Consider the following 27093-nt stretch of genomic DNA (forward strand, 5'->3'; position numbering starts at 1 on the left):
GTGTACGTTAAGCTTGATCAGTCGGAAAGAAAAATTGATCCATCGTTGAGGCATGCAGCATGTATGCCGTAATCCGGCTTCCGAAACCGCACTTACTTTGTAAAATATTGAAAAAAAGGAAAGTTTTTTCGGAATATATAATTGAACAGCCAACCAATGACCAATATTAAATCCTGAAAATCCATAATAAATAAATATTATTAACAAGGAAATGCCTGCAGTTACAGTTTTTAATTATGCACACAAAACATGGTCAGAAAAAAAAACAAACTGATGCTTATTTTAAAATTAAAGTTGAAAATAGTAAAGAAGGGTATGAAAAGCGAACAAGACCAGAAATTGGTCAATTACTTAAACCGTTAAACGGTAGCGGCGTGCAGACGCGCTGCCTGATCGTGTCCGCGCGGTAAAACCACAAATTGCCTTTGTACGCTAATTAAAGCCTATCGTGCAACGGAAAAGGTCACTCACATTTCGATTGCTTTCCGCTTGACGGATCCCATCGTCTTGGCAAAAAGTCATATCAAACCGACATGACACGCGAGCGTTTCTCATGGAGAGTGATTTATTTCGGGCCATTTCGCTTTTTCCATTCTGGCCTCCTCTCTAACTGCCGAGATTTCTTACCGAAGTATTTTTTTTAATTTAGTAAGAAATATTTTTGTGCTAGTTACACTGAGGAAAGTAAATCTAAATTTTTTTTAAATCAGTATTTTACTGTCGTGAAATAATTATGTCGGTGCTTTTCGGCCTCTTCAACAACAGCGATTGTTTTACACAAACCGCTTTTATCACGGTATGTTTTTACATTAATATTTAATAAAAATATTGCGTGAGCGGTTTAATATAATTTATTAATAAATTTTATTCCGTAAAATTTAGTTGGAAAATAATGCAGTTTTTAATTCTGATTTTTATTTACCTAGCGAAATTAATTTGAATAAATGCTGAAAACGTTTTACGAAATAGTAAATTTTTAATAAGCTTTTATTTTATTTAATAAATTATTACTGCAGTTTGTCCTTTTGAAATTTGCTGCGTTAAATACTTTGTGCGTTTACGTATATATTCTACATAAAAAAATTGGTTTTTTTTGTTTGGACTTGATTCGCGAAAATATTACAAATACTTTTTCTTTCAACATCAAACCTTTCCTGATGGTGTAATAATATGACAAGTGCATTCCGGCGGCAGAATCAGCATCCAGCGCGCGCCTGTCATCTTAATGCCCGTGCTTTACCAAAGGCGCTGCCCGATCGATGATTGGCTCTCTCTTGTTGTTTGCAGCGACACACACATCACATCACAGCACACAGTACACGGACAAGCAGCAGCCGTAGAGAGTCATATGGCCCGTATTTCTCGGGCAAAAATGGGACTTTTTGAGAGCGGACAAATTACTCTTCAAGCTGGCAGCAACAGCAGCCCGGTGCCGCCGTCGTCACTGCTGCGGCAGATCGCTCCATTCAGATGATTGGAAGGAAGGAGGAAAAAGTTGCTGCGACTGCCGCGCGCTGAACTATTGTCATTTTGTCACTGAATCCCGCGCCGCGCGGCCATCCAGGAAATAATCACCAGATTTCTCTTTGGGATACATTTCCGATCAAGTCTCCAGGAAATTGTGCAGGTGCAGAGTGGTGTTGTGCGCCGGGAAAGGTCGGATAAAATCGTCTACCGTGCGTTGCAAAAGTGATCTAGTTGGTGGAATCTCGACAGCAAGAGAAATGTATGCTACTAAACGTCGTCGTCGTTCCGTCAAAGGGTAAGTCCGATATTTATATCCCCGATAAATATTTTACCCATTGATTTTTTATGATCGAAATTATCCATAATTCTAGTACGAGAGAAATCGGTAATGACTTATAGATTGTCGGTAAAGGCGTAAAGCAAGTATTTCGGAAGTTAAAGATTTTTTTATAAAATCCTGGTAGCGCGTATAAAACATGACATAGGCTGATACAGAGACCAAGCATTTCCGCTGACTTTCATAATTGCGACTCCGTTGATTAGCTGGTCGTAGTTAATTTCCCCGTATTATAAATGTAGCCGCTGTCCATTAACTGATAACCGCTTGTGTGTCTCACAGAAGTTAGCTGCGTCTTAATGAGGCCGTAGGAGTTATTTCCCAGTATGTGGCTGTGATTTCACGATGGATCGAAAGAAGCGCTGGTTAAGTTTGTGATAACAATCGACGTAGCGATAATCGTTGCATCCCCAACTGCTCAGGAAAAACCCGGTGTGTCATGCGTATATTAGGGAATCGCGCGAGTGATGCGGGAGATGGCGATCTGTTCGTGTGAGCGCGCGCGCACTGGCAGACACCACACGGAAGTGTTTAAAAGGGCCGAGTGCATGTCAAGGTGCGAAATCGTGAATTATGAACGTTAATTATGCGCTGAGGCCGCGGCCGGGGCCCCTCCTTAAGCACGCAAACTCCTAGTGTGGTAAAAATAATTTAATAAGGGCCTGTCGTGCAGTGGTGCGAGAAATTTACACGACAACAAAACAGTTTGAGAGCACACAGCACAGCAGAGCGGCGCATGCAGCAGCATTCGATCAGAGCTTCCAGTCGCGGTTCCAGGTTGCATGTCGATGCGTTCAAGTATCTTTACGCACGAAATTCCGTTCATTTTTAATACCCACCGCCATCGCGCACACAACCAGCCAAACGATATTTTATCGCTGCCGCGCGAGTGAAATTGTCAGTCCGATATTTTTCCGAAGGAATATTTTTGTTCGCTACTGGAAAGCGGCCGCGGCGCATTCATTATTATCAATGTATCGTTCCCAAATCTGAAATTATAATTCATTTTTTATGCAGCCATCGTTGCGTATGTCAGGAGTTTTTGTTGGAGTGAAAAATGATTTCAGCAACAGCTTAGTGAGATTGAGGAAAAGCTGATTGATTGAATTTTTTTGGACATCTTACATTTTATTTGAAAAAACGTCTCTTTTATTGTTTACTGCCGATTATTAAGGATTTTTGAGTTATCGGCAAGCATCAGGAGTAATGCTCCAGTGAAGCGCACACAGTAACGTACAGCCGACAATGGCTATTGAGTCGGATAATTACATGCTGCATCAGGTAAATAATTGCTCCACTGCTCAAAACTGTCGACGCTGTTAGTGTTCAGCTTTAGCGGTTTTCGCCGTTGCACTCCGCTTTTGCAACGCATCTCGTACAATTAAAATTGATTGCTCTATACATCTTAATTTGTCCGTATAGCAGCTAGTTACAGTAGTTCTTATGCGGAAATTACGAGTTTTTATAAAGGTCATTAATCAGAAGGGCCGAAATTTGGAAATGTCTGACATGTATTTCAGATGCTGATGACCTTTAGTTGTAGGAACAATAAATCGGTCGGGCCGAAGGATCTGCCGTGTAACGGGACTGCTCCCAGTTCGGTGCTGAAGACCAACCCGAGTAAACGGCATCGGGAGCGGCTGAACAGTGAGCTGGAACGGCTGGCCGGTCTGCTGCCGTTTGATCCCAACATCATCAGCAAACTGGATAAACTATCCATTTTACGATTATCCGTCAGCTATTTGCGGATTAAGAGCTATTTTCAAGGTATGCATTTCAGCCGGTATTTATTAGGACCGTTTTATTTTCGCTCCATTACATTTTCTTGTTTAGCAGCAAGCGTTGAAATAAAAGCAATTATCATAGTTTAAATATTTGCCTGTGCAACGGTGTTTTGTAGCGATTTTTTCACGCGTTGTGCTCAATTCTTAAAACATACTCAGTAGAGCCGAAAAATTAACAACTTCAGTCATTTTCGTGAGCTTATTACGAACATGTTTAATTACAGCACTCAGATTGATTTTTTGCAATTTTCGAAAAGTTTTTCCAGCATCGATGACCTTTCGGTGCTAATATTGGATTGTCGACTTATATTTGTCAGCAAACAGACTTGAGCCCATTTTTCTGGTAAAATAAATCCTTCTTGGATGACTTCAAATGTAACTTTTGCTCCACATAACCTTAACCTGTCGCGGCGAGAGCACACTCGCTCCCCTTCTCCTCAACAGCGTAGTACCACAAGATCGAGCGCTGAGCACTCGCTGCCCGTAATAAATGGATCAATAGATTGTTTGTCCCCAATGATGGCCTTGCGTGACTAGCGGGATTGGCTGTCGTCTCTCTCTCTATCTGTGCTGCAGTACTGTGCCGGTGCTGTGCGTGACTGGCTCTTTTGTCCCTTGCAGAGCTGCAGATTCGGGAGCACGCACTCAATTACGACGTGGCTGCCGCCGCGGCAGCAGCCCATCATCGCCAGCATCATCATCATGCCCATAAAGTCAACAACAGCCTCAGTAGTGGCTACTCCTTCCCCTTGGATCCCACACTGACGCACACCGACTCGGTCCTCGAAGTACGTATGTATGACTGTCATTTTCGATGAAACCGCGGCCGTATATTCCGATGCTATGTAAGGGGATAATCAAAGGGTGGGGTGCGATGCGGGGCTTTTTGTTCTTTCGGGGAATGATTTATCTGTTAGATGAAGGGGAAAAGAAAAGAGCCGATCGTTGATGGAGGGTTCGGTTCGGGGTTGGATTTATATGGAGCATGTGTAATTAGGCATTACAGGACAACGCACTGTGCTGTTTGTACACGCCTGCTACCATAAAGTTTTGATTTACCGAAATTTTTACGTTTCGAATTGATTTTAAAGTTTGAAGCAATTTGAAAATATAAGATTCACTGAAGTTATTTGTTCGGGATTCACCAACGTAGAAGGATGCGTACAAGCGCACGAGAAGTACTGTCACAAAGTAAGATTACTAAATTAATATAAGAATATTAATTACAATGAATTATGTGCATACGCATAATTATTGTAGCAGCAGACACTATAAACGCTCTCACTGCAGCGCCTACAGCGGGACAATTTTCTATTTGCAGAATTATCTGTTCCCTTTTTGCTTACTTACGAATTAGAACGTCTACGAATTTCAAGAGCAAACAATATTTGTATGATAGGAAATAAATCTGCACCTGCATATTTTTTTGGAAAAAAAAGGTACCACTCAAAATTTATGAAGAGATTGACTGATTATAATATTAGGCGTTGAAAGACGTCATCATTTTGGTTTCTACCCACTGTACTACACTTTCCCGCTTGTGAAGTCAAATTTGTGTACGCAGCAGTTGTAAATTAATGTGCTTACGATTAATTTGTGCTGCGACGTAAGTGTGCGAGTACCGTATAAAGCGTGCTAAAAAAATAAAATGCATAATCAGTTCTCCGTGCAAAATTACACCGCCAAAACTAACTACTGGATGCTGACATATTAAAGGCTTTGGTTTACTTTAAAATTTTTACTTTTCTCCAGTTAACATTCCCGGCGTTTATTGTGCTTTGTGCAGGCTTTGAACGGCTTTATCCTGGTGGTGACCTGTAACGACGGGGAGATCTTTTTCGCATCCAGCTCGGCGGAAGCATTTCTCGGCTTCCACCAGGTAAACCCAGATTTTTATAGTCCAAAGTTCAAACTGTACCAAAATATTTTTCGTATGTGACGATAATCCTTGTAATTTATTTGATTATCATCAGTCCGATCTAATACACTACATGCTGACCGACTTCATCCACTCGGAAGACCGGCCCGAATTGATGAAGCAGCTGTCTTTCCCAGCTGTCTCCCAGCAAGGTGATTCACTTTAACGTAACAGATATACCAGATCTGCTTCCGAATGGTACGGCTCAATATGACATGTTGATCATATAGAAAATGCTCCAGTTTTGGAGCGATGCTTCAGCGTCCGTTTCCGGTGCCTCCTGGACAACACATCCGGGTTTCTGGTATGTGATACATGCTGATAGTTAATACTTTTACACTCCCATAATACTGCTTTGAAATACATTGAGCCGGTTTGGCACTTATGGCACGGCGATATAACTTTTCCATGGTGCGCATATCTTACGTGCACTATCATACCGAAATCGTAGAACAGTGGTGCAGAGAAATATGCTTGCAACAATGCATCCCATCCGTAATGAGCAATAAAAGTCTTTGATTGATATCTTCGGTATAATTTGTTTTTTAATTCTGTTATTTACCTCCAAATTTAAGCAGCCTTAAAAGGGCGTTATACGCCAGATATTTAACACTTTTATCGTAAAAAGCGTTCATATTATTGTACATAAATTAATATTATGACAATAAATATATATTACGGTTCTATTTACAATTAGCCGAGCGTACTGATGGTGTACAAAAGATTGTGTAGGGAAATTTAGTGTGCAATTATATACCTCATAATAGCGTTAAATCAGTTTAGAAAATATTAATATTAGAATTTTAATTTTAAAAATAATATATTCTATCTGTATAATTACAAATACGCTCGGTACTGGCAAGTGACATTTTATTTATATGGTAAACTGCTTTATTTTATAAGTATAGCAAAGCGAAAAATGGTGTGCTATTTATTGTAGCGTATGGAAATCCGCGGTCGCATCGGGCATTTGTACGGGCAAACGACGTGCCATTCGGCCGGTACGGAACGGCAATTAGGCCTGATTGCCATATGTTCGCCGTACGGGCCACCGGCTCTCCTGGATAATGCCCCCAGAGATGCCGGCTTCAAGAGCAAACACAAGCTGGATCTCTCCTTAATTAGCCTCGATAGCAAGTAACTGCGCACCGTGCTTCCTGTCAATGATATGGGCGACTGTGACGCAACCGCTGGGCTGTTTGCAGGGGGAAAGCGCTGATAGGATGCGAGGAGGAGGCGGCCTCGTTACCCAGCCGAAATTTCTACAACTGGCTGCATCCCGATGATCTGGCATTTGTCGCTTCAGCTCACCGAACCTGTAAGACATATTAACATAACGCATACAACGGCTAAAGGCCTAAAAATAAATCCACAAATATTCGTGTATTTTATTCAATAATAATGCCGATGTAAAATTGCTAATAAAAAACACTCTACAAATCGGATTGCATAAAAATTGTAAGACAGCAATAAAAATTTCTAAAGGTCACTTGATGTTATAATAAAATTTTCATAGTTCTTATTTTTGCTTCTGATTTTCGAGGATATTTTCTGGACGAGAAACTCATTTTATTAAAGGTCACGCTGAGAATTCTGGCTTTGTCGTAGTGGTCAAACATGGATCGTCCAATTTACTTGCCTACCGCATTGCCAACAAATCCCTTCAGTGGCAGTGGCTGCAATCCACCTTTAAAACCTCCTTCAAAAACGGGAAACCCGACCACGTTGTGGGCAACCACCAGCCGCTGGGGTGCGCCGGCAAAACTTTTCGATCCCAAGAAATATATTGCAACCATTGTTTTTCAAGGGAAGAGGAAGCCCGTGACCGCCTCCCGAAACGCGACGGGGCCACGCACGACCTAGATGTGGACACCGACAAGTACCTGGACGAACCGCCGCCCCGGCCCAGCAAACCCAAGAAGCAGCGTGCCTCCCCCACGGCCTCCCTGGCCTTCGCGCCCCTCCCAACCAGTCAGCCGCAACAGCGCCGGCGGAAATCCTTCTCCGCCGACATCACCGCCCGCCCCGCGGACACCACGGCGGCGCTGTACACGGCCGCGCAGTTCCCGACACTGGCCGACAGCCAACTGAGCAGTTCCTTGAACTACTGCCCCAACGCCTACTCGTTGCTGGATTCGGCGCGCCTTTTCGGATCGGAGACCCTGCTGCCGTACTCGCAGTATGGTAGCGGGTTTTACTCGTCCCTGCAGGAGGCCATGCCCCAGGGGGCCACCGGCACGGGGATCCTGGACGGGAGCCGGTCGTATGAGTTCTACCCGGCGGGAGCGTACAACGATGTGATGCCTACTTCCGGTGAGATGTTCGTACGAGAGCAGCAGTTTTGAGGACTGCACGAAAAGCACTTTACACAGAAAATCATAGTTATGGAGCACAAAAAATTGCAGTCTAAGGTATTGTCTGTCGATATTGAACAAATTTAATATTAACGAATATTTTACTTGGCACGCTGGCAGTTTATAACAGTTACCGTCTTTTTTTCGATTATCTGAATTCCGTAAACTAATTTAGGTGGCTCCGCAAAGCAAAGCAGTAGACCAAAGCTATAGAAAACGCGAACAATAACGTCAGAATTATTTATGCAGTATGATTATATGTACTACATAAACGAAGTAATCACAAGCGCTCGCTATTTTTGTTATCTGGGTGGCTGTTGCAAATAATTTAAAAAAATTTAAAAAAATTTACTAAGGATCGCCGGTATAATACGGTGCTGCTCGACTACGTTGAGTTGAACAACTGCTGATGCGTAGAGATTTTGTAGAGCAATGGCAGCAGCAGGGTTGGTAAAAACATCGCGCATTTAAGGGTGTTGTCCCATTCTCAAGAGTCGTAATGCTATAATACGTATTAACAGTGCTCGTAATTTTTATCTATTCACTTCGGCACTTTTTCACAAAGAAGCAACTGAAAAACCAATAACTGCCTTCCAAAAATTTTTGCTTATTATTAATCCCCTTATAGTCAGGTACTATGTACTAAAAACAGATTACATCGTTATCTAATGAGCGACATACGTAATGGTAGCATCTAACGAAACAAGCCATCCATGTGCACAGGGAGCAGTAACAACAATGCCCTGCGCATTAATAGGGACTCCACCTATTAAGTAGTAATAAAGCTCTAATGGAGTGCAGCGGGTGTATGAAGTGTAAAGCGATTGTTCCGATAGCCGGCAATTACGCTACGATTAGCCGGCGTCCGCCAGCTGAGCGACCGGCCTAACGCTGCTTGCAACCGACGATAGGCCACGCGGACAATTAACTTGTCAACATGCATAATGGATTGGTCGGCAGTCCTCGCATCCCATTGTTTATGTATGAACCAACCGTCGCAAATTATACACTGCCGATTCTGTCACAACTAACTGACATCTTTAATACTGCCAAATGCCAATGTCATTAAGTTAAAACAACGCCGTCCGTGCAAGCGGACTGTGTATAAGTAATGAATTAAAATAAAATCGGCAATATCTTTAACGGCACACAAGAAAGCTTGCTTAAACTGCAGTTAGAAAACGCGTTCGGAAAAACTGCTTGTATTACGAAAACGGTTTTTCGATTCATGTGTTATTAATTTTATGCTTTTATTTAGGCCTACTTGACAGTTAAAAAATTTGAACACTAGAGAACGACACAAAATTGTTGTCCTCCAATCCCGTGAATCAGACGTACAATACTTAACAATTGTCAAAGTTCTTATTAATTAGATGTTTTAACGAACAGTTTTGTTATAGTTATTCAGTTCACAGCTTAATGTAGTTAAATAACGCGGAAACAACCACGGTAAATATGACGCGTTGCTTTATCTGCTTCCATAAGAGCAATGAAGATGTGGATTATGATATTATCGTAGTGTGGGGGCGCTAGTAGGAACGCTCAAACGTTCTCATAACAGAACTGTTCTCACGTAACGACTGTTAAAGATTTATACGAGATTTAAATAATTTATATTTTTTTAAATTTGTTCTGTACTTTGTTATTAGATCACAATGTATTCGCATAAATTCAGGTCGTTGAAATGTAGATAATCGCGGATATTTGTTATTTGCTGGATAGGTGATTATCTGAAGAGTTATTACAAAACCATGGATGTCTTTCCCGGCAACACCACGTCTTCCTACAGCAACTGCAACATGAACGGCTACGACGCCGGCTCGGCGTCCCCGTACCTGAGCAGTAAGCCCTCGTGGATGTCCCATCACCGGCAGAGTGTCGTGGTGTGGAACAACAACCCCACGCGCTCCCAGGTGGACGCCCTCAAGGGCGGCGCCGCCTCCGCCTGGGCGTCGGCCACGAGTAACGGGTCGGCGTATTCGCTGCTGTCCAGCAACGGATACGCCGGTACGAATGGGGAGGAGGTCAAGTACGCCAACACCCGGCATCATCGCGACGAAAAGGTCAGAACCACGCACTTAATGCAGATTGTCGAAACTTATTATTGTTCTTCCTACGTACGTCCTACAATAAATAATTTTGACTAATACTGAAAATAACTTTTCGAATCAATTTCACGAACAAGTTTAAGGAAGGTCTGCTTCGATTGTTGAAAATAAGCACTGATTGTTTCGTAAGTTTTTGTAATTACTTTGTAATGAAGTAAATTACTGTTCAATTTTTATGAACGGTTACCCGGTACTGTTCAGCAAATATCTGTATATCGCTTTTTCTGTTTACAGGAGCGTAGCCATTTGAGCAGTCTGGGAGTCGATAAACCGGTAGCCATTCCCGCTGTGAACTTCTCCATTGCCGAAGCGACAAATACCCTGTTGGATACCGCCGGATGATTCTTGTAAATTGTACCTACTAGTTGTATCACTTGCAACTTGCAAGTATGTAATGCACAGTACGATTGGATCGCCAATGATGTGACGACAAAATAAATTACTGAATCGTCCTGAGATATATATCATCGATATATCGCCTTTTCTGGTGCACTGGATCTTTCAGGCGTGATAAATCAGCACTCGGAACCACACAGAAAACTGAACGTAATGTGTAGTACACTGGCGCGCAGATTTCAAATACAAGCGTATAAATTAAATGAAAACAAGCAAATGCTATCGCTGTCGTATTACGATTTACGGAAGACGTAAGCGATCGAATTTTTACCCAGATCAAATATGCTAAACAGCAAATTACTTGCAGCAAAACACATGCATCGTTCAATGTATCAGGTGCATGCATAGCATCGTTTGATTTATTTCGTACTGTATTTAAGTGGTCTTACCAGCAAATTAATATTTAACTACTTAGTATTCCAATACAGCGGTGAGCCATTATGTTTTGGACACTAACTTTCATTCGACTACCAATCCACGTTACATTTCACTCGGTGACCGTAAATGAGCTCTGACGATTGCCACCACGCCACTGCATTTAAGGCTGTCTTGTTTTACGAGTATTACGACGGAACTGTGCCATGCATAAATTTAGGTAAATCCATTATAGCGCAACACGTTTTTCACATATACATTTCAATGGGAAGTTTGTGATCAGTTTTATCTACCCAATGCATACCAAAAACGCGGAAGTTGTCTTGCCTCTAATTCGATCCCATGCGTAAATGGGTTCGCTGGAAGGTGGGCTTGGTTATGTACCTGTCGACATACGGACAGCCTTATAAAAATACGTCCGCAGCATCACCGGAAGTAGATAGATTGGTTGCACAATGTTTTTTATGGGTATCTCTCACGTTAGCATGACACTATGAAATAAGCAATGGTTGATGCAACAGAATACCGGCGTGAAAAGAGCCCGAATGGTAAAGTGCAGACGTAATAAAATGCGTCAGTAGCGCACGTCCAAGCTGTAAAAAACTGGGGATGCTATAGTTGTCTAGCTTGCCGATGTTTCCCGTTCCTTGCTGAATCAGTGCTGATGATTCCCATGGTTAGCGCGTTTTCGTATGAAGCACTGGCTTTTACATTAGCATGCCATCATAGCCAACCTGGGTGTAATTATTATCCCGTTCTGAATATTCAGAATGTGTGTGCAAATCTCCAGTATTTCTCTGAAACATAACGACACTCCACTTGTAATCCCATACGAATGGGACGATTTGTACACTTTCACAGAATTGGATAAGGAAGATCGGGAGGAACACAAATTATGGTGCCCCGTGCGCGCTTTTTTGGGCTGGTGCTGGGATGTTTTCCGGTACGGTCTGGCGCTGATGCTGCTGTATGACGCTGTTCTCCGTAAGTTTGTACCGTATTACGTCAGATATCAATTTTAACGTTGTAGTATTATTTTTATATCAAGCGCAAAGTTTTCTTGTGAGCGGCTCAATATTGTACCGGTGTAAACCATATACCTATATATATTCTGGGATGTGCAACGAAATAATTAAGCGCCCTTGAAATTTTCATGGCGCACGGCAGCCGCATCCATAGAAGTGACCTTTCCTTAATTAATGCAACACAACGTTCACACTATGTAATCCATTATAACAAAAAACATGCGCAAATATAATTAGATGGGCGGAAGCATCGTCTTTAATTTCAGGTGTTTATGAAGACTGTGCACGGGATCCCATCGTCACGGCATGCCGCTTATTGGCACCGCTGATCCTCCTGGCTATGCAGGTCTACCTGTCCATCCCGGTGGAGAAGAAAAAGGAAATGCGTCAGTGTGGCTATCTGCTCCTCCTCTCCCTCCTTCTTCTCGGTGTGTGTTTCACCCGCTCCAAGCGGGACGCCGTCCTGGAAGCTAACAACCGACCGGCACTGAAACTCGCTGACGGACAGTGGACGTACACGAGAGTGGGCGATATCGGGAACGGGGCATTCGCGGAAGTCAATCCGACGGTGTGGCAGTCCATTATCAACAACGATGGACACGCCATAGGTAGACTGCGGGATCAGTCAATTGATTACGTCAAACTGGAGCAACCGCCTCCGGAAACTCGTTGTGTACGCATCGGGATGCGATTGCGCTGTACATAGTAGATTTTTTTTACATACAGTAGTACCCGCATAATCTTCTTATGTACATGTATAAGTGGCATTTGGCGCGCTTTCTAGGCTTGGCAACGCCCAGGGAACTTTTTTGATCGAAATACGAAAACAATTTTTATTATACTTTACTTTATTTTATCCATCATTTAAATAATTAGACAGCCTTCCAATTTGCTGCATGTAAAGAGCACTTGTTTCCGTGTACTTCTACCGTTAAACGGCCAGTACAAAAGTCAGTATTATCTGATTTCATTTTGGATATCTGACGAAACCTAAAATGGTTGTGACTGTAATTATTTGTAAACGGCTCTTTTCTACACAAAACTGCAGCCTCTGATGTCGGCGCTAAATGATCTAGCTGTGCTAATATTTGATTATGATATTTGTACCGTTTGTAAATATTATTATGTATTGCTGTAAGGATTTAAGTCACTTACCGGATTATTGTTCTATAATAAGTTTCTCGCCTAATTATTTTAATTTAATTTTAAACGGTGTCGCCAGTAAAGTTGAGCTGCAAATTTTTGCCATTTAGTGCTTTTGATTTTGATGGGAATCCAATAATACATATTTACATAACATTTCCCCTGCTGTATAAAGCTCCATCCCTCTCTTTATTATGTTATGCTGTGTATAGGACTGATTTGTTTGTTTTATTGTTCCGTGTTTGAATACACACGTAATAAAACATGTAAGCACTTTAGAAAGTTTAAAATAAAATTAAAAAAACGAGGTCAGTTATTCCGCATGTCCAACAACAGACTATCTGTACTTTTATTCACCGTGTTTTGTTAATTTTAAAACCTGTATAACCGTACGCAGCAGCTCCACTTTATACCCACGAATGTGCACGAATTCCCAACCGCCTGAGCGCAAGAAATACATTAAACGTATCATTCAAATATAAACCTTCCACACCGCTCCAAATTTTGCCCAAAATCGTTACATTGACGTGATGCTCGAAATACATTTCATCGACCAACGAGTGCAATGATGCGTTGGCTATTAGCTGTTGTACTAGCGGATTTTCGATGCTGGGCGTGTCGATGTCGATCTTGACCACGACGTAATCCTCCGGAGTGGCCACTCGCGAGAGTATCGTCCAGGGATTCCGCTCGCTCCCTTCTTCCCGCGCCACCGGAAAATTGTACCAGTGGTATTTGTGGTGCAAGTGTCCAGGAATGGCGGCAAAACGTCGTCAGCATTATAGTGCTCCGCTTCCCAGGCAAAGATTCTGTCGAAATGAACGCCGCGCTTGGCGTACTGCTCGACCATCCACTGCTGACTATCGCCACCTAAATTATACACAACGAACTGCTCAAGTTTGCTATCACTAATTTTATCTCACAAAAAACGGATAACTGCTATACTCGTTACACTTTACAGTAAGTTCAAAAAAGGAGGAAAAGGTGACAATATCTGTACAATATTATAACCGCTATAGCTTATATGCGTCGTCGCCGTAGATGTACCCGCGATTGTGTGTATTGTGTAGTCCGTAGCCGGTGAATGCGGGCGACGGCAGTCTATAGTTTACGCGTACTTCTATGTATGTACAGTATAATTGTGGAGCTTTTAATTCACAGTAAAATCTCCAAGCCTTTTCCAGTTATCGAAATGAACCTTTACGTGGTCCGGTTAAACAGCGCTTTATTTACCGCGCTTAAATAAAGACCATGATATAATTATTACGAATCGGTACTGCCAATGAGAATTATGTAATATGTATCGTACTGGCGCACAACAAGAAAGATTCCTAGAAGAGGAAAGCGACAAATGTATCCGCTTAAGCCGACACATTCTGTCCTATAATTATGTTTTTACAGCAATATATTTTATTAGCAGAACTGAAACGCTTTTATCACGCGTGACCGCATTTTAGACCCGCTTTGTATGTGTACCCCCATGCACTTGTATATCGTTACATAGGCAGCAAAAAATTAGTTTACCTGACCCGTTATTATACAAACTGGCTCCGAGATCAAAATACAGTGCTCTTCCCTTTGGCAGGTCCCAGTCAATAATCAGGTATCGTTTGTCTCCCAAATATTTGTATATCTTCCTCTTGCCGTCTTCTCGCGATGTGCAGGAGTATGGATGCCGGGTCAAGAAAGCTAACGGCTCAATGCAGATTTGTTCCTCAGCATATGTGCACATATCCCTATATACAAATCTGCTGATGACTCTCAAATCAGGAGCCCCGACAGGAGGAGCTTGTTGTGCGGGTATAGAATAATTGATCCAGGCTTTGGCTTGGCGTACTTGCGCGGGAAACAGCTTGCAGGGGAACACCTGCCACTCGTGGATATTATCCACCCAAGACTGCTCCAACTGACTGCTTTCATATCGAAGGAACTGTAACTGACAGATCTTGCCAGGCTCGTCACTTCCGGTTAACTGCAAATATTTGGTTAGCGATTTGTTTGTAACTTCTGCCATGTCTGCTACAATTTAAGCATACCGTATAAAGGTCAGAGTAGCGATACCTGGAGGAGAGGGTGAACAATATCCCACACAAGAACACGCCACTGTATAGTAATCCTACCCTGGTCATTTCACTAACTCCTTTTCCCTGTTGCATTCCCAGTCAAAAACACACATCGTCTTCATGGGAATTTGCTTAAAGCTTTAGCTGATGATTAATTAATTATTACAACCATTGGACAACTATTCGGCATGCCTTGGTGACTTGGCAAATTTTTAATAGACTTAGAAAATACTGTGAGTTGAGTAGCCTACTGTCAAGGAAATGACGGTCACGGTCATCGAGCTAGTAAGCCGCGGCTACTTCATAAGTAACTATTAGTTACTGTTTATAAAGCGCAGTACAGCATTCTCACAAGTCAGGTGTAATTAACAAAGCGGAACATGCGTATGAGACCATTCAAGGAGAATTACACGCACGAGTACTCTGTTGAGACCAACAGATACAGCAGTTTACTAACCGGCACAAAAAAAATTACACGTTACATAATGTATGTAATACAGCAGCATCTAGTTCCTCCTTCATGTCCGAAACCTTCGAAAACTTGTTGTAAAATCAAAAAAGATCAATAAATCTGAGCCGAATCGAAACAATGTATAACCGATGCGGAGTCGAAGCACTTATCGGAATCACTTCGGTTGAAAACTAGATAAACATTACAGTGGCAAGGTTGGGACAGTTGAAATCACTGCAATATGATACACTGCAGCGTTGCTTTTAAGTAATCGGCGAGGCAAGTGGACCAGGTTTATCATTTAGAGGAAATGAAAACCGTGATTTGTTTACCATGTAACCGAGGGCTCTTGTTCCCTTCTCTGTGACACCCGTTGACTGGCTCTCTTGGTTTGACTGAATCAAGGCACAAGCTTTTGCTAATTTCCACTTTTCTTGTGCTAAAAATCAGCAAATAAAGCGAACCGTTCGTTAAAAAATTACATGGCCTGATTCTGCAAGGTTGGCTGCGAACTTAAAATTTTAATGTTCGCGATGGATGAAACTCCCAATTTCAAACTTGATTTGGGATATCATGAACGCCTCCTAACTATTTTCGGGTTTCTACCACCACTTGTGAACTCGAAACCACAAGGTCCTTTTTCATCAGTAAGAAGCTTTATTTCATCAATATTTCCGTATATCCTACTTGTCGGCGCGTCAGTTCAGACGGCGGTGATGACTTTATCGGTTCTATGGAAATTCGTTCAAGGTGCACTGTTCTCCCCCAACCAAAGTCCTTTAATCTGCGTGCTCCCGCTTGTTGCGTATCCTTTCGTGAATCTACACACACTCTGCGTCTTATCGATAATGCTGTGGAATAAAAATCGCTTCACTCAGTTGAAATACCGTTTGTACATAATGTCACGGTATAAAAATCTCTGCATTCGACGGTCAGCAAACTGGAGAAAGGTCACGAATGTTTTAGCCACCGGAACGTTGATGCTGATAACAACATGGGAATACGTGGAATGGCGCCGCTTCAGCGATTCGGATCCGCGACGGTATCTGGCCAACTACGATACTGTATACGAACCGATGCCCATGCAGATTACATTGCCTCAAGCGTACTTGTTCTGGTTTTGCTGCTGCTCGTTTCCGTATTACATTTCTCAGCTCATCTTCATCGTGATTGTATCGCTGTCGTTGATGCTGCGGGATTCCTGCGAGCAGATCAATCTGGACATTACCGCCCTGCGGGAGCAGATGGAAGACGTTCACGCGTTCGGAAAACACACCCCGATTGGGAAGAAAATCCTGGATGATGTGGAGGAAAGAGTGTCCGTGTTGCGCCGGATGCATCTGGAAGTCGTTCTGTGCTGCGAAAGCGTGAATAAAATGTTTGGATGGATTTTGTGTGCCATCTACGTGTTCAGCTTGGCGGTGGCTTGCTCGTTTATTGCAGCAGCGGTTTCCAATACGGATAAACTAGCAATCACGGCGGTGCTGAATGTCGGCAGTGTGGTGCTTTTCGGGAGTTATGCGATTCTGTTTATGATACCATTGGCACAAGTCCATGAGCAGGTAATCGTACATTATAATCGCCATCAAAATGTTAATAATTTAATACAGCCTTTTAACCATGCCGGCAATTAATTTTTGTTTGTGATTACAGGATAGCAAGCTGCCGTTGCGTCTTTATCGCCTTACTGATCAACTGCAATATCTGCCGATGGTAAGTTAGGTAAAGGGTTCGAAAGGTTGTTTTAGCATGGTTAACATCATTATTATTTTAACATAATTTTAACATCATTTCTACGCAGCAACTACACTAGCACTAATCAAAGGGTGAGAGAGAAATGAATGGATGTCATGTACCTAGAAGTGACATGATTGTATCTGTTTGCAGCATACTCGCGTGTTTGCTGATCTGAACCTTTTTTCATCGGCCTGTCAAAAGTTCAACGTGAGCCTGTGTGCTGCTGAGCTCATCCATTTCAACAGAGGTCTTTTAACATGGGTAAGAGCGCAAGAGCTGCGTCTTGGAGAGTATCCTTTCAAAGTGCGATTAACAGAGTGTATCTGTACTTAACGGTGTGTATGATTGTCTCTTACAGACAGTAACGTTTCTGGTTTCCGCTGCGTTCCTAGCCCATGAGGTTGTTAGTCGAGCCGAAGACAGCCTGATCGAATATCCCAACACGGTAGCGAAGAATCTGACATTACCATGATTCTGGTCAATCCTGAGAAAGAAAACAGCCGTTACCGGAAATCTGATATGGCTCGATATCTTTTTTCCTGTCCCTATGCGCAGAATGTGACGACACCGTTTCCTCAGTAAAATAAACTGACATGTGTCAACGCCGTTATCCGTGCTAATTATGTTGATAGTAAATTTGTATCTGTTTATTTGATTTGAACTGGAGTAATGATCATTCTAAGTGCGCATTCTGATCAACGCGTACGTTCACTGTCGCGGCGAACAAAACGTATCAACGGCGCTTGCTTCGAATTAAAGTATTGCTTTTGCAATTCAATAACAGTTACGCTCAAAACCATCGCATTATAGACAAAGTTGCTGTCGGAAGTTTATTTTAAAAACAAAACGTAAAAGGCTGCTCTAAAAATCGACATTTAATGGCTTTACTTTGGATGCCACCGACAACTGTCAAAAAAAGCCTCACCGAAGATTACTGGAAATTTGGGCGCACAGCAGCACTAACTGTCAAAAATCGTCGGGCGCGGATCGAAGAAGGTTTAACGTCACTACACTTTTGCGTTATCTGAATTCCGCTGCTTGAACGGAAAGCAGAGAGTATTTCCGAAAGTAGCATGATCGAAACATCGGGAGTCCATATTTGTAAGCGTACATTCGGACCAAATATCTGTCTGGAGATCGTAAATTTCCATAGTTTGTGATGGCCGGCTAGAATTTTTACTGTCCAGAGAACCACCGACTACATAAATGCGATCGTTAACAGCGAACGCCCCGTGGCACATTCTTGGCTGGTTCAGCGCGCTGACAGATTGCCAAAGGCCGGTACTTATCTCCAGCTTTATACAGGAATCTGTACGAGCGTACCCGGTTTCTCGTCCACCCAATATAAACAGATGGTCACCGATCACGGCGAAAGCGCAATCACGCCTAGGTTTACAGTGTGGAACGGCGTTCATGAACTGCCATTCCCTCGTAACAGCATTCAAGCGAATGTCGGTGCCTAATTCCCCTACGGGTGCTGGAACTCGATCCAGGAATAATACTGTGTCGTCCGTGTTCGCAACAGCAATCCAAGTTTCACGTCTAGAAAAAGTGCCGAGTAATGGCAATGACATAGTGCTTAAACTTCCTTATACAAAACTTAAACGTTTATTGCACGTACAGGTTTTTGAATTCCAGAGAGTAGTCAAGACGAATCTTGTCGTCAGGAAAAACTGTTGCCACTCGCAAAAGCTTTTGCGGTCCATTCAGATCTGGAAAATCCCAGAAGAAGATTTGCGTGCCGACTAATACGGGAGCCAAATACCATCTGCGGATATCGAAATCCGCTAACATCTCTGACCATCGGTGCTCTTCAAAATTATATGCCATTATGGCAATAGATTCTTTTTGGGTATCTGGATCAACTAATTTTCTAACTTGACAGATCAGCCGATTGTCGATCAGTATAAAAGAAAAGGGGATGTAATCGTAACTATGCGCGTGTAGTGGTAAATCAAAAGGTTTAAGCGTCATAGATGATGGTTCGAATAACTGCAGTTGAATATGTACCAGCCAGTGTTCATAGGCTGGAAGTTTTGTGGATAGGTGAAACTGGTGAATAACTATCACAGATGTATCGTTTTTGTCGCCTTCCGTAGAACCTGTTTCGGGTCCAATGGGAATATCGGAAATGATGCCACACATAAAGCAGTGGTTGTCTTCTGATTCGGATGCAGGATGAACTGGCGTCAGCTGCTTGGTTAAAGCGGATAAATTCTGCTGTACGTCAACCGCTGACATGCGTAGAGTGCTGTCTGTTAACAGACATTTCCCAATTATCTTAGCGAAATCGGCCGTGACCTTTCCATCAATATATGGTATGTAGCCGTCCATTATTTTTACCGTAAACGAGGTTTCTGTGGTATGTTTGTCCACCAGGAAATATTCGCTGAACGGTTTGTACAGTTTTCTTTCCGTTACACCAAAACAACAGTCAACTAAATCATGCATAATGCAACCTAAACTCCATATATCGGTTTTTCTACCGACTTTGCTTTTCACTTCCAAGTTCCCAAATTTGTGCAGCATTTCGGGTGACATGTATCGAATTGTGCCGCGCAGTTCGGAGATGTCGTTGGTACTAGTGATATTCTGCTGCATTTGTATAAGGTCATCAAGGTCACCAATACGAAGAACACAGTGCCCGTTGTTTTTGTACTGCAGAAGCACGTTACGCGGCTTCATATAGCCGTGTATGATGTTGTTTGCGTGCAGGTAAGCGAGTCCTTTAGCAATCTGGATTGCGAAACATAACACTAATGCCTCGTTTAGCGTGGCTGCAGCGGTTGCTGCTGCTGACCGTTGTTTCGCTCTGTTTTGGAGGAAGGTAGTCAAATCCCCGTCTGAAATATTTGATAACAAGATGGGTTAGTTTTTACGATAAATCGCACTGCATCGATATTGGGAAGATACTTACCGCTGCAGTAATCCATCATAAATTCAACGGCTGTAGCTCCGTACGCTTTAATAACCGTGACCTTGTGGTATGCCACCAAATGTTCGTTCCTGAGTTCAAGAAGCTTTTTCCATCGTTGTTGTAATGTAATCCAGCTGTTACTGGTGCCAGAGAATTTAACGTGTTCGACGAAGTGAATTACTTTGACTGCAACATTCTCGTCTCCATCAAAATTTCCGCGCTCTGATATCTTCCCTTTGTAGACGGTCCCGTAAGTGCCTTTACCGAGAAAGGCAATAGTCTGATACTGATACTGACAAGTGCTTCCGAAAGATGATTTTTCACACAGAACATCCGGTAGTAACTCCATTATGACTGGCAGTAATATTGGTACCTTCTATAACTATTTGTGAAACTACGTAGATAAAACAGAATGCTCCGTTGTTACTTATTAACTTAAACAAAATACTGATTGCTCTGGCTGTGGCCTCAATCGGAGCAGATAGATGGTTTTATATTATTGCAAATAAAAAGGGATGCAGACAGTCGGCATTTGCAAACTGCTTACGTGTACTAGATAAATTCAAAAGAATTTGTTCTAAAAAATTAGCGCCGCACTACCGAGTAGGTAACAAGCTGCGCTGACTGCGTTGCGCTGACTGCGTTGCGGTCGCCATTGAACCGGTTTTTGTGAATCAGTTGCCTGTGTAGCCTGCGGTGTTTGTAGTGTCGGTGTATCGAATAGGTACAAGCATGTACTGTACTGTTCACAGTCACTACTTCACACTTCATATCTATCTGTACTTCTAGTAAGTACTGAATTCCTTCCAAATCTGATTGCAACCAAGAACGGAGGGTCCGTTTGCGGTTTACGCGATAAGCAGGAGTGTGAGTCATGATATACGAGTACCTAGCCCAGTAGACGGTGCATATGGCTTGCAAAAATGCGCTTTGTGCGTGGTATGTACTTGTATTTGGAGTGGTAACAGTCCGGATGGACAGCAATGCTTAAACACGTGATATCCAGGTACCTGCATCACATAAATACTTGTACATCACTATTCTTTGTAGTCACACCTCCTGTCAATCATTTTTAGCTGTAGCTTTGAACCACGACTACTGACGAAGTTAGAGTGTTGCTGGTGTCGAAGAACTTCTGTTTGATGTCCAGCATGCTGCAGAAAGAATGTCCAGCAAATGTTTAAACTAGACCGGCTAGATACGGATGTAAGAACCATATGCCTATCGGCGTATACAATTATTGAAACGTACTAATTATAGGGGTAAACGGTTAACATTTACTACGCAGCAATATGATCCATTTAATTCGACACTTTAGGTAGATTCCCTTATTCCATACTTAGGCCAAAATTATTGAAGAAATGGGCTAAAATTATTGGAGAAAATGTGTAATACCCAGAATGCGCCGTGAAAGGTCTTGCAGAAATACTGCGGGCACGGAATATTACGCCTGTGTTTGCTGATCTTATTTATATAAGTTCCTTTAGGAACAGAGGAGAATTAAGCAAGGAGCGTCATTTGAGTTGTAAAAGTCACGATGCCTACTCAGTATTCTTGCTTCTCGTGCATTTCGTGGGTGAGCTTCTGTGTTGACATCTGTGCCATGACATTTTAACTTAATTATTACGCAGAATCCACTTGCCGGCTGTAATAATTTAATAAATATCGGTACCGCGGTCCTCGTGCTTGATGGGCGCTTCACGTCAACATTGCGGTAATACATGATTAATTTGCGCGTGCCGCATTCGTGCGGCTCTGGGTGGCATGTTGCACACAGAACCATGTCTTCTCTTCTGCGCCGTAACATGGAAAGATGCCTGTCAGGGTTGCAATTATGGTGGCGGATATAACCTGCGATAGAAGGACACCAATGCATTTTTATGTACCGTAAATCGTATAGGTAAACAAAGAGAACGCCATCAACCTGCACGCACCACGAATAAGTACAGTATGTATCATGCTAGAACAGCTTTTTCAGTCGTCATTTTACTTTGCCTTTCGGATGGTGTCCATAACACCCTCAACGTGACACTCATGATTTACGGCATGTGGAAGCCGCCGTATTTACAAGGATTACCGTTTATTGCGCCGGGATTTGAACTTGCCGTGGATAGGGTTAACGAAGCGTACGCCGGGGTGCTTAATTTCCGCATGGACATTGTTGCTTCCCAGTCAGTGCAGCAATGTCCAGATATTTCCGCTAATTATTACCTGATCGCGGAGCGCTATTACAGGCTTCTCGAAAATGGAACGCAAGCTGTGGCTGTGTTTTATGCAGGTAAAGCGAATATACTGTAACTAGACAGAAAGATGCGCATTTGATCGCAGTGGTATATTTCAGGCTGCGACGCATTTACCACAGTTGCTGATTTTGGTCGAGGTTAGAAGATTGCAGATTGAAGTAGAATTTACCTATTATTGTTTACTTGTTATGTCGCTTTGCAGAGTGGGACCTTCTGGCAATTAACGTGTGAGTGTTACGTCTGTTTTTGCGATAACGCTTATAATCATATGTAGAGGAAGTGTTAGTTTACTATTCCGATAACCTTCTATTACATGCGGGCGGTATACGCGCTATAAGCCTGTAATGTATAAAAGTTCATCGCGAAGTACAGCTTCTGGTGGTAATGCTAAGCATAAGATTATGCTTGCTCTCATGTCAAGTTCCATTTTCTAAAGGGGGCCGACATTTTCCACCTTGCGAAATCGGATAGTTTATCCGACATCTATTGCTCTTGGACCATCACAATATGAAATCTACGGAGTCATGGTTGGACAATTAAGCACAGCGTACAGCTGGAACAGCATTGCCATCGTATACGATATTTCCGGTTTAACGGTCTGGCATTTGCGTGTGTCACAAGAAATCGGCCAGTTTATGAGACAAAATTACGACCACGTCGATGTACATGCGTTTCCTGTGGACACCAGAGACAGCATTGATTTCGAGCCAATTATTAAAGATATATCCGTTCTGACTCGAGGTACACACAGCAGCACGTGAATTGAAACGGTCCTAGTGTTTTGCGTGCGGACAAAACAACACAGAAAACTGAAATCTGTTTCCATCACTAATCTCGCCATCAGCACTGCTTACTGTAAACGCTTTCAACATTGCAAAATGTTGATAATAACTAATAAGGATAGCATTAATTGCAGTGGTTTTCTTGGCGATGCCGGTCAATACAACGGAACAATTCTTGGTAAAACAAAACCAACATGGATCATCATCGTAAACCAATATAATACTTACGTAAACTACTGCTAACTCACTGTTCTTTAGCTGACTTTTGCGTCTTCCGGCGAAACTAGAGAAGAATATGTAAGCATACAACCAAAGCAGATAACTCTGTCTAAAGTTTATCTGAAGCTGCCTGTGCGCTTTCCTGCAGGTCCACATTTACCTGGATTTTCTGGGAAGTTTTCGTAGCCCCTTGGAACGTGTTTTCCCAGACAACGATACACTTGTAACACGCTCAATCTTAGTTCGTGTGTAGAAAAATAATCTTTTATATTTGCACTGTTGTTTACAGACAGTGACAACTCTCTGGCAATCGTTGTTTGTTATGGCCATATGTTTCGAACACGATAATACGAAGATTGCCGAACTGAGAAAAGAGATGAAAGCGTTGGCTATTGGAAAATATAACGCCACATTCCGCAATCCAGGCGCCGGGGTGAGCAGAAAAATGTACGTACCATTTTTCGAGCAGATTGTGTGTTGACCTTTGTGATTAGTTTCAGACAAACGAATTCGTGACGACAGCCTACAGTGCCGTTCTTCTATATGCTGAAGTAATCAATCCCGTATATTTAAGCGCGTTAGTGCTAATTTACCCTGATTTTCTTGGTAGGTTTTAAGTGAGACAGTCAATGCAGGAAATGAACCGCGTGACGGAACACATTTAGCGGGTGCCATGCTAAACCGCACCTTTGCACTGCCGATTGTGGGCAGCGTGTACATTGACCAAAACGGTGAACGACAAAACGTTATCTGCTTGTACACTTTCTATACGGAACAACGGCGATTTGTGGTAACATAAGACATGAGTCCAACACAATCAGTAGATCTTCGACATGGTTAATTTGAGTTTTTCCTAGAGAGCACGATATTTCGACAGTGCGACCTATACATTGCGCACCGTTCCTAATATCACAATGAACTGGGGAACATCAAACAACCGCCCGCCGCTTAGCGAACCTGTATGCGGATTTAGAAGAGATAAAGGACCTTGTGCAAAATTAGGTCGGTTTCTTGTCTATTTTTGTAGAAGTACTCGTAATCGAATCATCATTACCGTATCATTTTTATTATAGCTCCTTCAGTGATTGGTGGAATAGTGTCCGGAGTAGTTCTGGTTGTCATCGCACTGCTGTTCATAGTGCCGACGTTTATGTAAGAGAAACTTGAGCTTTATTATAGTTTCTCTTAAAAACGGTATCAGGAATATACTGTGATGAGATTAGAGGCCAGAGAAAGCACACTGTTGACGATGATTGGTGGGTTGTGGATTTGCGTTACCTCAGCCATGCGGTGATTTCCGGCAGCAGTAGTAAGGTATTTAATTACAAGAAACCTGGAAAATTACAGAGTATATTCCACGTTCATGAAAGATTTATGTAGGTTTCGGAGCATAGCCATCCCTGCTCCTTTAAGTCCAACTTGATCAACGCAACGATGTCATACCGAGGACGGACGGTGTGGGTGAAAGTTGTGAAGTTTACGCAGGACAATGCTCGTCTGCCCTCGCATCAAGAAACTATCAGACCCACACGAGAATTTCGAGCTCTACTTAACGAGGTTCGTTAATTGACCGGGTCACCCATATATGTACACCATGTAAGCACATTGCTCAATCTTGGCTTCCCACATTCCTGTGCAGATTCGATCCTTGACAGACCGATGCTGCAACGTTAACCCGCTAATCGGCATTGGTCTTGGGCCCGTTCGCCTATTGTACTTGACTGCTCTGTGCCCCAAAGGAAATCTGAGCAACTTAATGGAAGACATCCATCTGGACTGGAGCCTAAAATGCTCATTAATCGCTGACCTTATCGAAGTAATTGGAGAAACGTGTTTATTAGTGTCCGAAAAACCATCGTTATAGTTTCAGGGTGTATCCGCAATTCACCGCACTGCTATTCGTCGTCACGGCAATCTGCGACCTTCCAAATGCCTGATCGATAGCCGGCTGGTGTTAAAAATTAACGAAGTGGGACTATATGATACAGTCCACGAATTACAAGTGAAAGTGGTAAATTCGAAAGAACTAAAAACCGTTGGACAATCGTTACAAAACGCGTGGGTTGCTCCGGAGTTGCGAACCAATCTAATGGAGAATTTGGCATTTTCTCGAGCTGCATGGCAAACCCAACCATCCGCTGACATTTACGCTGTAGGATGCTTGATTCGTTATATTTTGCAAGACCCCGCTGACCAAACAGGTTTCATGAGAATCTATGCGATGCTGGCCATTGATTTTGACGCAAAAGAATTGCATGTATTTGTTACAGACGACCTTGCTGACTTTGACTTAGCGGCTTTAGCCAATCAGCATGACATTCCTCGGAACGCCGTGCCAATCTTATCCAATCTCTTACACCAGTGCCACAGTGCAGAACCCATGGATAGACCGAATATTTGGCAGGTCAAACTGGAAATCGGTAGGATAGTCGCAAATCAAGGAAAGCTTTTGGATCAGCTGCTCAGACGCCTGGAAGAATACGCGCTGCAGCTGGAAAATGCGGTGTCCCTCCGAACACACACGCTTAAGCAGGAAATGGAGAAATGTGATTCTCTTTTGGGAGAAATGCTTCCTAGGTAGATTTCTCAAAGAATATTGTGTGTGCAATGAGCAGTTGAATCGTCGTGTAGGTATGTTCTCGTGCAACTTCGAACTGGGAATCTGGTACAGCCGCAAATCTTCCCTTCGGTCACCATTTTAATGACCCATGTTGCCGGTTTCGACGAGTTCGTCAGCAAATGCGAGTCAGATCCGTTGGAGATCGTTATTTTTCTCAACTCCATGTTCACGATTTTCGATCGCGTTCTAGCGAAATTCGATTGCTATAAGGTGGAAACCATTACAGACTGCTGCTTGGTACGTTACTTTGAACACGTTTAATGCTGCGTGCGGTATGCAAAGACGGTTCCTCCCACTTGTCCTTTTGCAAAACAGGTCGCCAGTGGATTACCGGTGGAGAATAATGGAGAACACGTGCATATTATAGCTGACGTAGCCTTGGAGATGAGAGAACTCTTCGAGCAAAGCTTCTTATGGGAGCGTCTCAGACTAAAAGCAGGAATACACAGCGGTAAAGTCGGAACTTTCGTGATTACTATTAGAAATTTTATTAAAGTGTTAACCGAAGATGGATAGGGAAATCATAGGGTTAACGCAGATTATGAAAACAAACAATTTGGCAAGATTATTATTTTGTATTTTAGGGTCATGCGCCGCCGGCGTTGTGGGTACGGCCAGGCCACGCTATTGCGTGTACGTATTGTAAAGATTCCCATAGGTATAGCCTGTCCACTGTCCAAATGTCAGCGCATTATTGTTCCTCATACGTTTCAAGGTTTGGTGATTCAGTCAACGTCACATCCAGACTGGCGTCCTCCAGTCAGTCTGGCAAGATTCAGATTAGCTATTCCACGGAAGCTCTACTGAGAACTGATAAGCTCTTCAAAGTGGACGAACGCGGTCTTACATACCTCAAAGTGAGTAAGCACCCCCTAGATTTGAAAAAAACTGACCTTTTGTACCGTGAACTGCCTAAAACTGTTTGTAGGGTATTGGAACTGTGATGACTTTTTGGCTCGACGGGTAAAGAAAGCTGTTTTTCCGCACCTTGATTTGGTTTCCACTTGAATGGTTTTGCTCCTACTGTTGAAAACTTATGTACTACGTAATGTACAGAATTTGTAAAAAACTCAATTTTGCTATGGCTCCGCGGCGAGTCCGTGGAGCGTCTATCGAGCTTTGTCAAACAAAACCGTGACCCTTCCTTGTCGCAA

The 27093-nt window shown here is 42.7% G+C and overlaps 4 protein-coding genes across 5 annotated transcripts; all 4 read left to right on the forward strand.

The window, feature by feature from the left end:
* The first annotated feature begins 1445 nt into the window (after positions 1–1445).
* On the forward strand, positions 1446–10336 carry LOC129594907 (aryl hydrocarbon receptor protein 1-like). Of its 2 annotated transcripts, none has more exons than XM_055491766.1 (12): positions 1446–1762; positions 3348–3571; positions 4210–4376; positions 5375–5467; positions 5562–5658; positions 5737–5810; positions 6447–6643; positions 6712–6824; positions 7115–7256; positions 7314–7819; positions 9583–9923; positions 10203–10336. In XM_055491766.1, the coding sequence occupies exons 1-12, from the start codon at positions 1725–1727 to the stop codon at positions 10308–10310; spliced, it is 2100 nt and encodes a 699-aa protein (XP_055347741.1). In that variant the 5' UTR covers positions 1446–1724; the 3' UTR covers positions 10311–10336. The 2 variants fall into 2 exon arrangements, with proteins under 2 accessions (XP_055347741.1, XP_055347742.1); XM_055491767.1 differs by having other exon boundaries at positions 5749–5810.
* Positions 10337–11424: 1088 nt separating this feature from the next.
* LOC129594951 (uncharacterized) lies at positions 11425–12699 on the forward strand. The gene is made up of 2 exons (XM_055491814.1): positions 11425–11723; positions 12031–12699. Exons 1-2 carry the CDS (start codon positions 11510–11512, stop codon positions 12468–12470), a joined length of 654 nt encoding a protein of 217 aa, XP_055347789.1. The 5' UTR covers positions 11425–11509; the 3' UTR covers positions 12471–12699.
* Positions 12700–16401: 3702 nt separating this feature from the next.
* LOC129594854 (uncharacterized) lies at positions 16402–17630 on the forward strand. The gene is made up of 4 exons (XM_055491706.1): positions 16402–16983; positions 17075–17134; positions 17309–17419; positions 17517–17630. Exons 1-4 carry the CDS (start codon positions 16402–16404, stop codon positions 17628–17630), a joined length of 867 nt encoding a protein of 288 aa, XP_055347681.1.
* Positions 17631–22062: 4432 nt separating this feature from the next.
* Positions 22063–27093, forward strand: LOC129594913 (atrial natriuretic peptide receptor 2-like). Its single transcript, XM_055491775.1, has 22 exons — positions 22063–22353; positions 22417–22455; positions 22521–22545; positions 22755–23059; positions 23235–23278; positions 23359–23397; positions 23468–23542; positions 23609–23752; positions 23814–23870; positions 23930–24109; positions 24177–24321; positions 24393–24471; positions 24543–24633; positions 24700–24876; positions 24959–25135; positions 25190–25520; positions 25590–25896; positions 25951–26176; positions 26255–26390; positions 26524–26572; positions 26655–26796; positions 26868–27093. Exons 1-22 carry the CDS (start codon positions 22110–22112, stop codon positions 26904–26906), a joined length of 3051 nt encoding a protein of 1016 aa, XP_055347750.1. The 5' UTR covers positions 22063–22109; the 3' UTR covers positions 26907–27093.

Source organism: Paramacrobiotus metropolitanus, unplaced genomic scaffold (assembly GCF_019649055.1).
Source record: "Paramacrobiotus metropolitanus isolate TYO unplaced genomic scaffold, Prichtersi_v1.0 Parri_scaffold0000072, whole genome shotgun sequence".
NCBI lineage: Eukaryota > Metazoa > Tardigrada > Eutardigrada > Parachela > Macrobiotidae > Paramacrobiotus > Paramacrobiotus metropolitanus.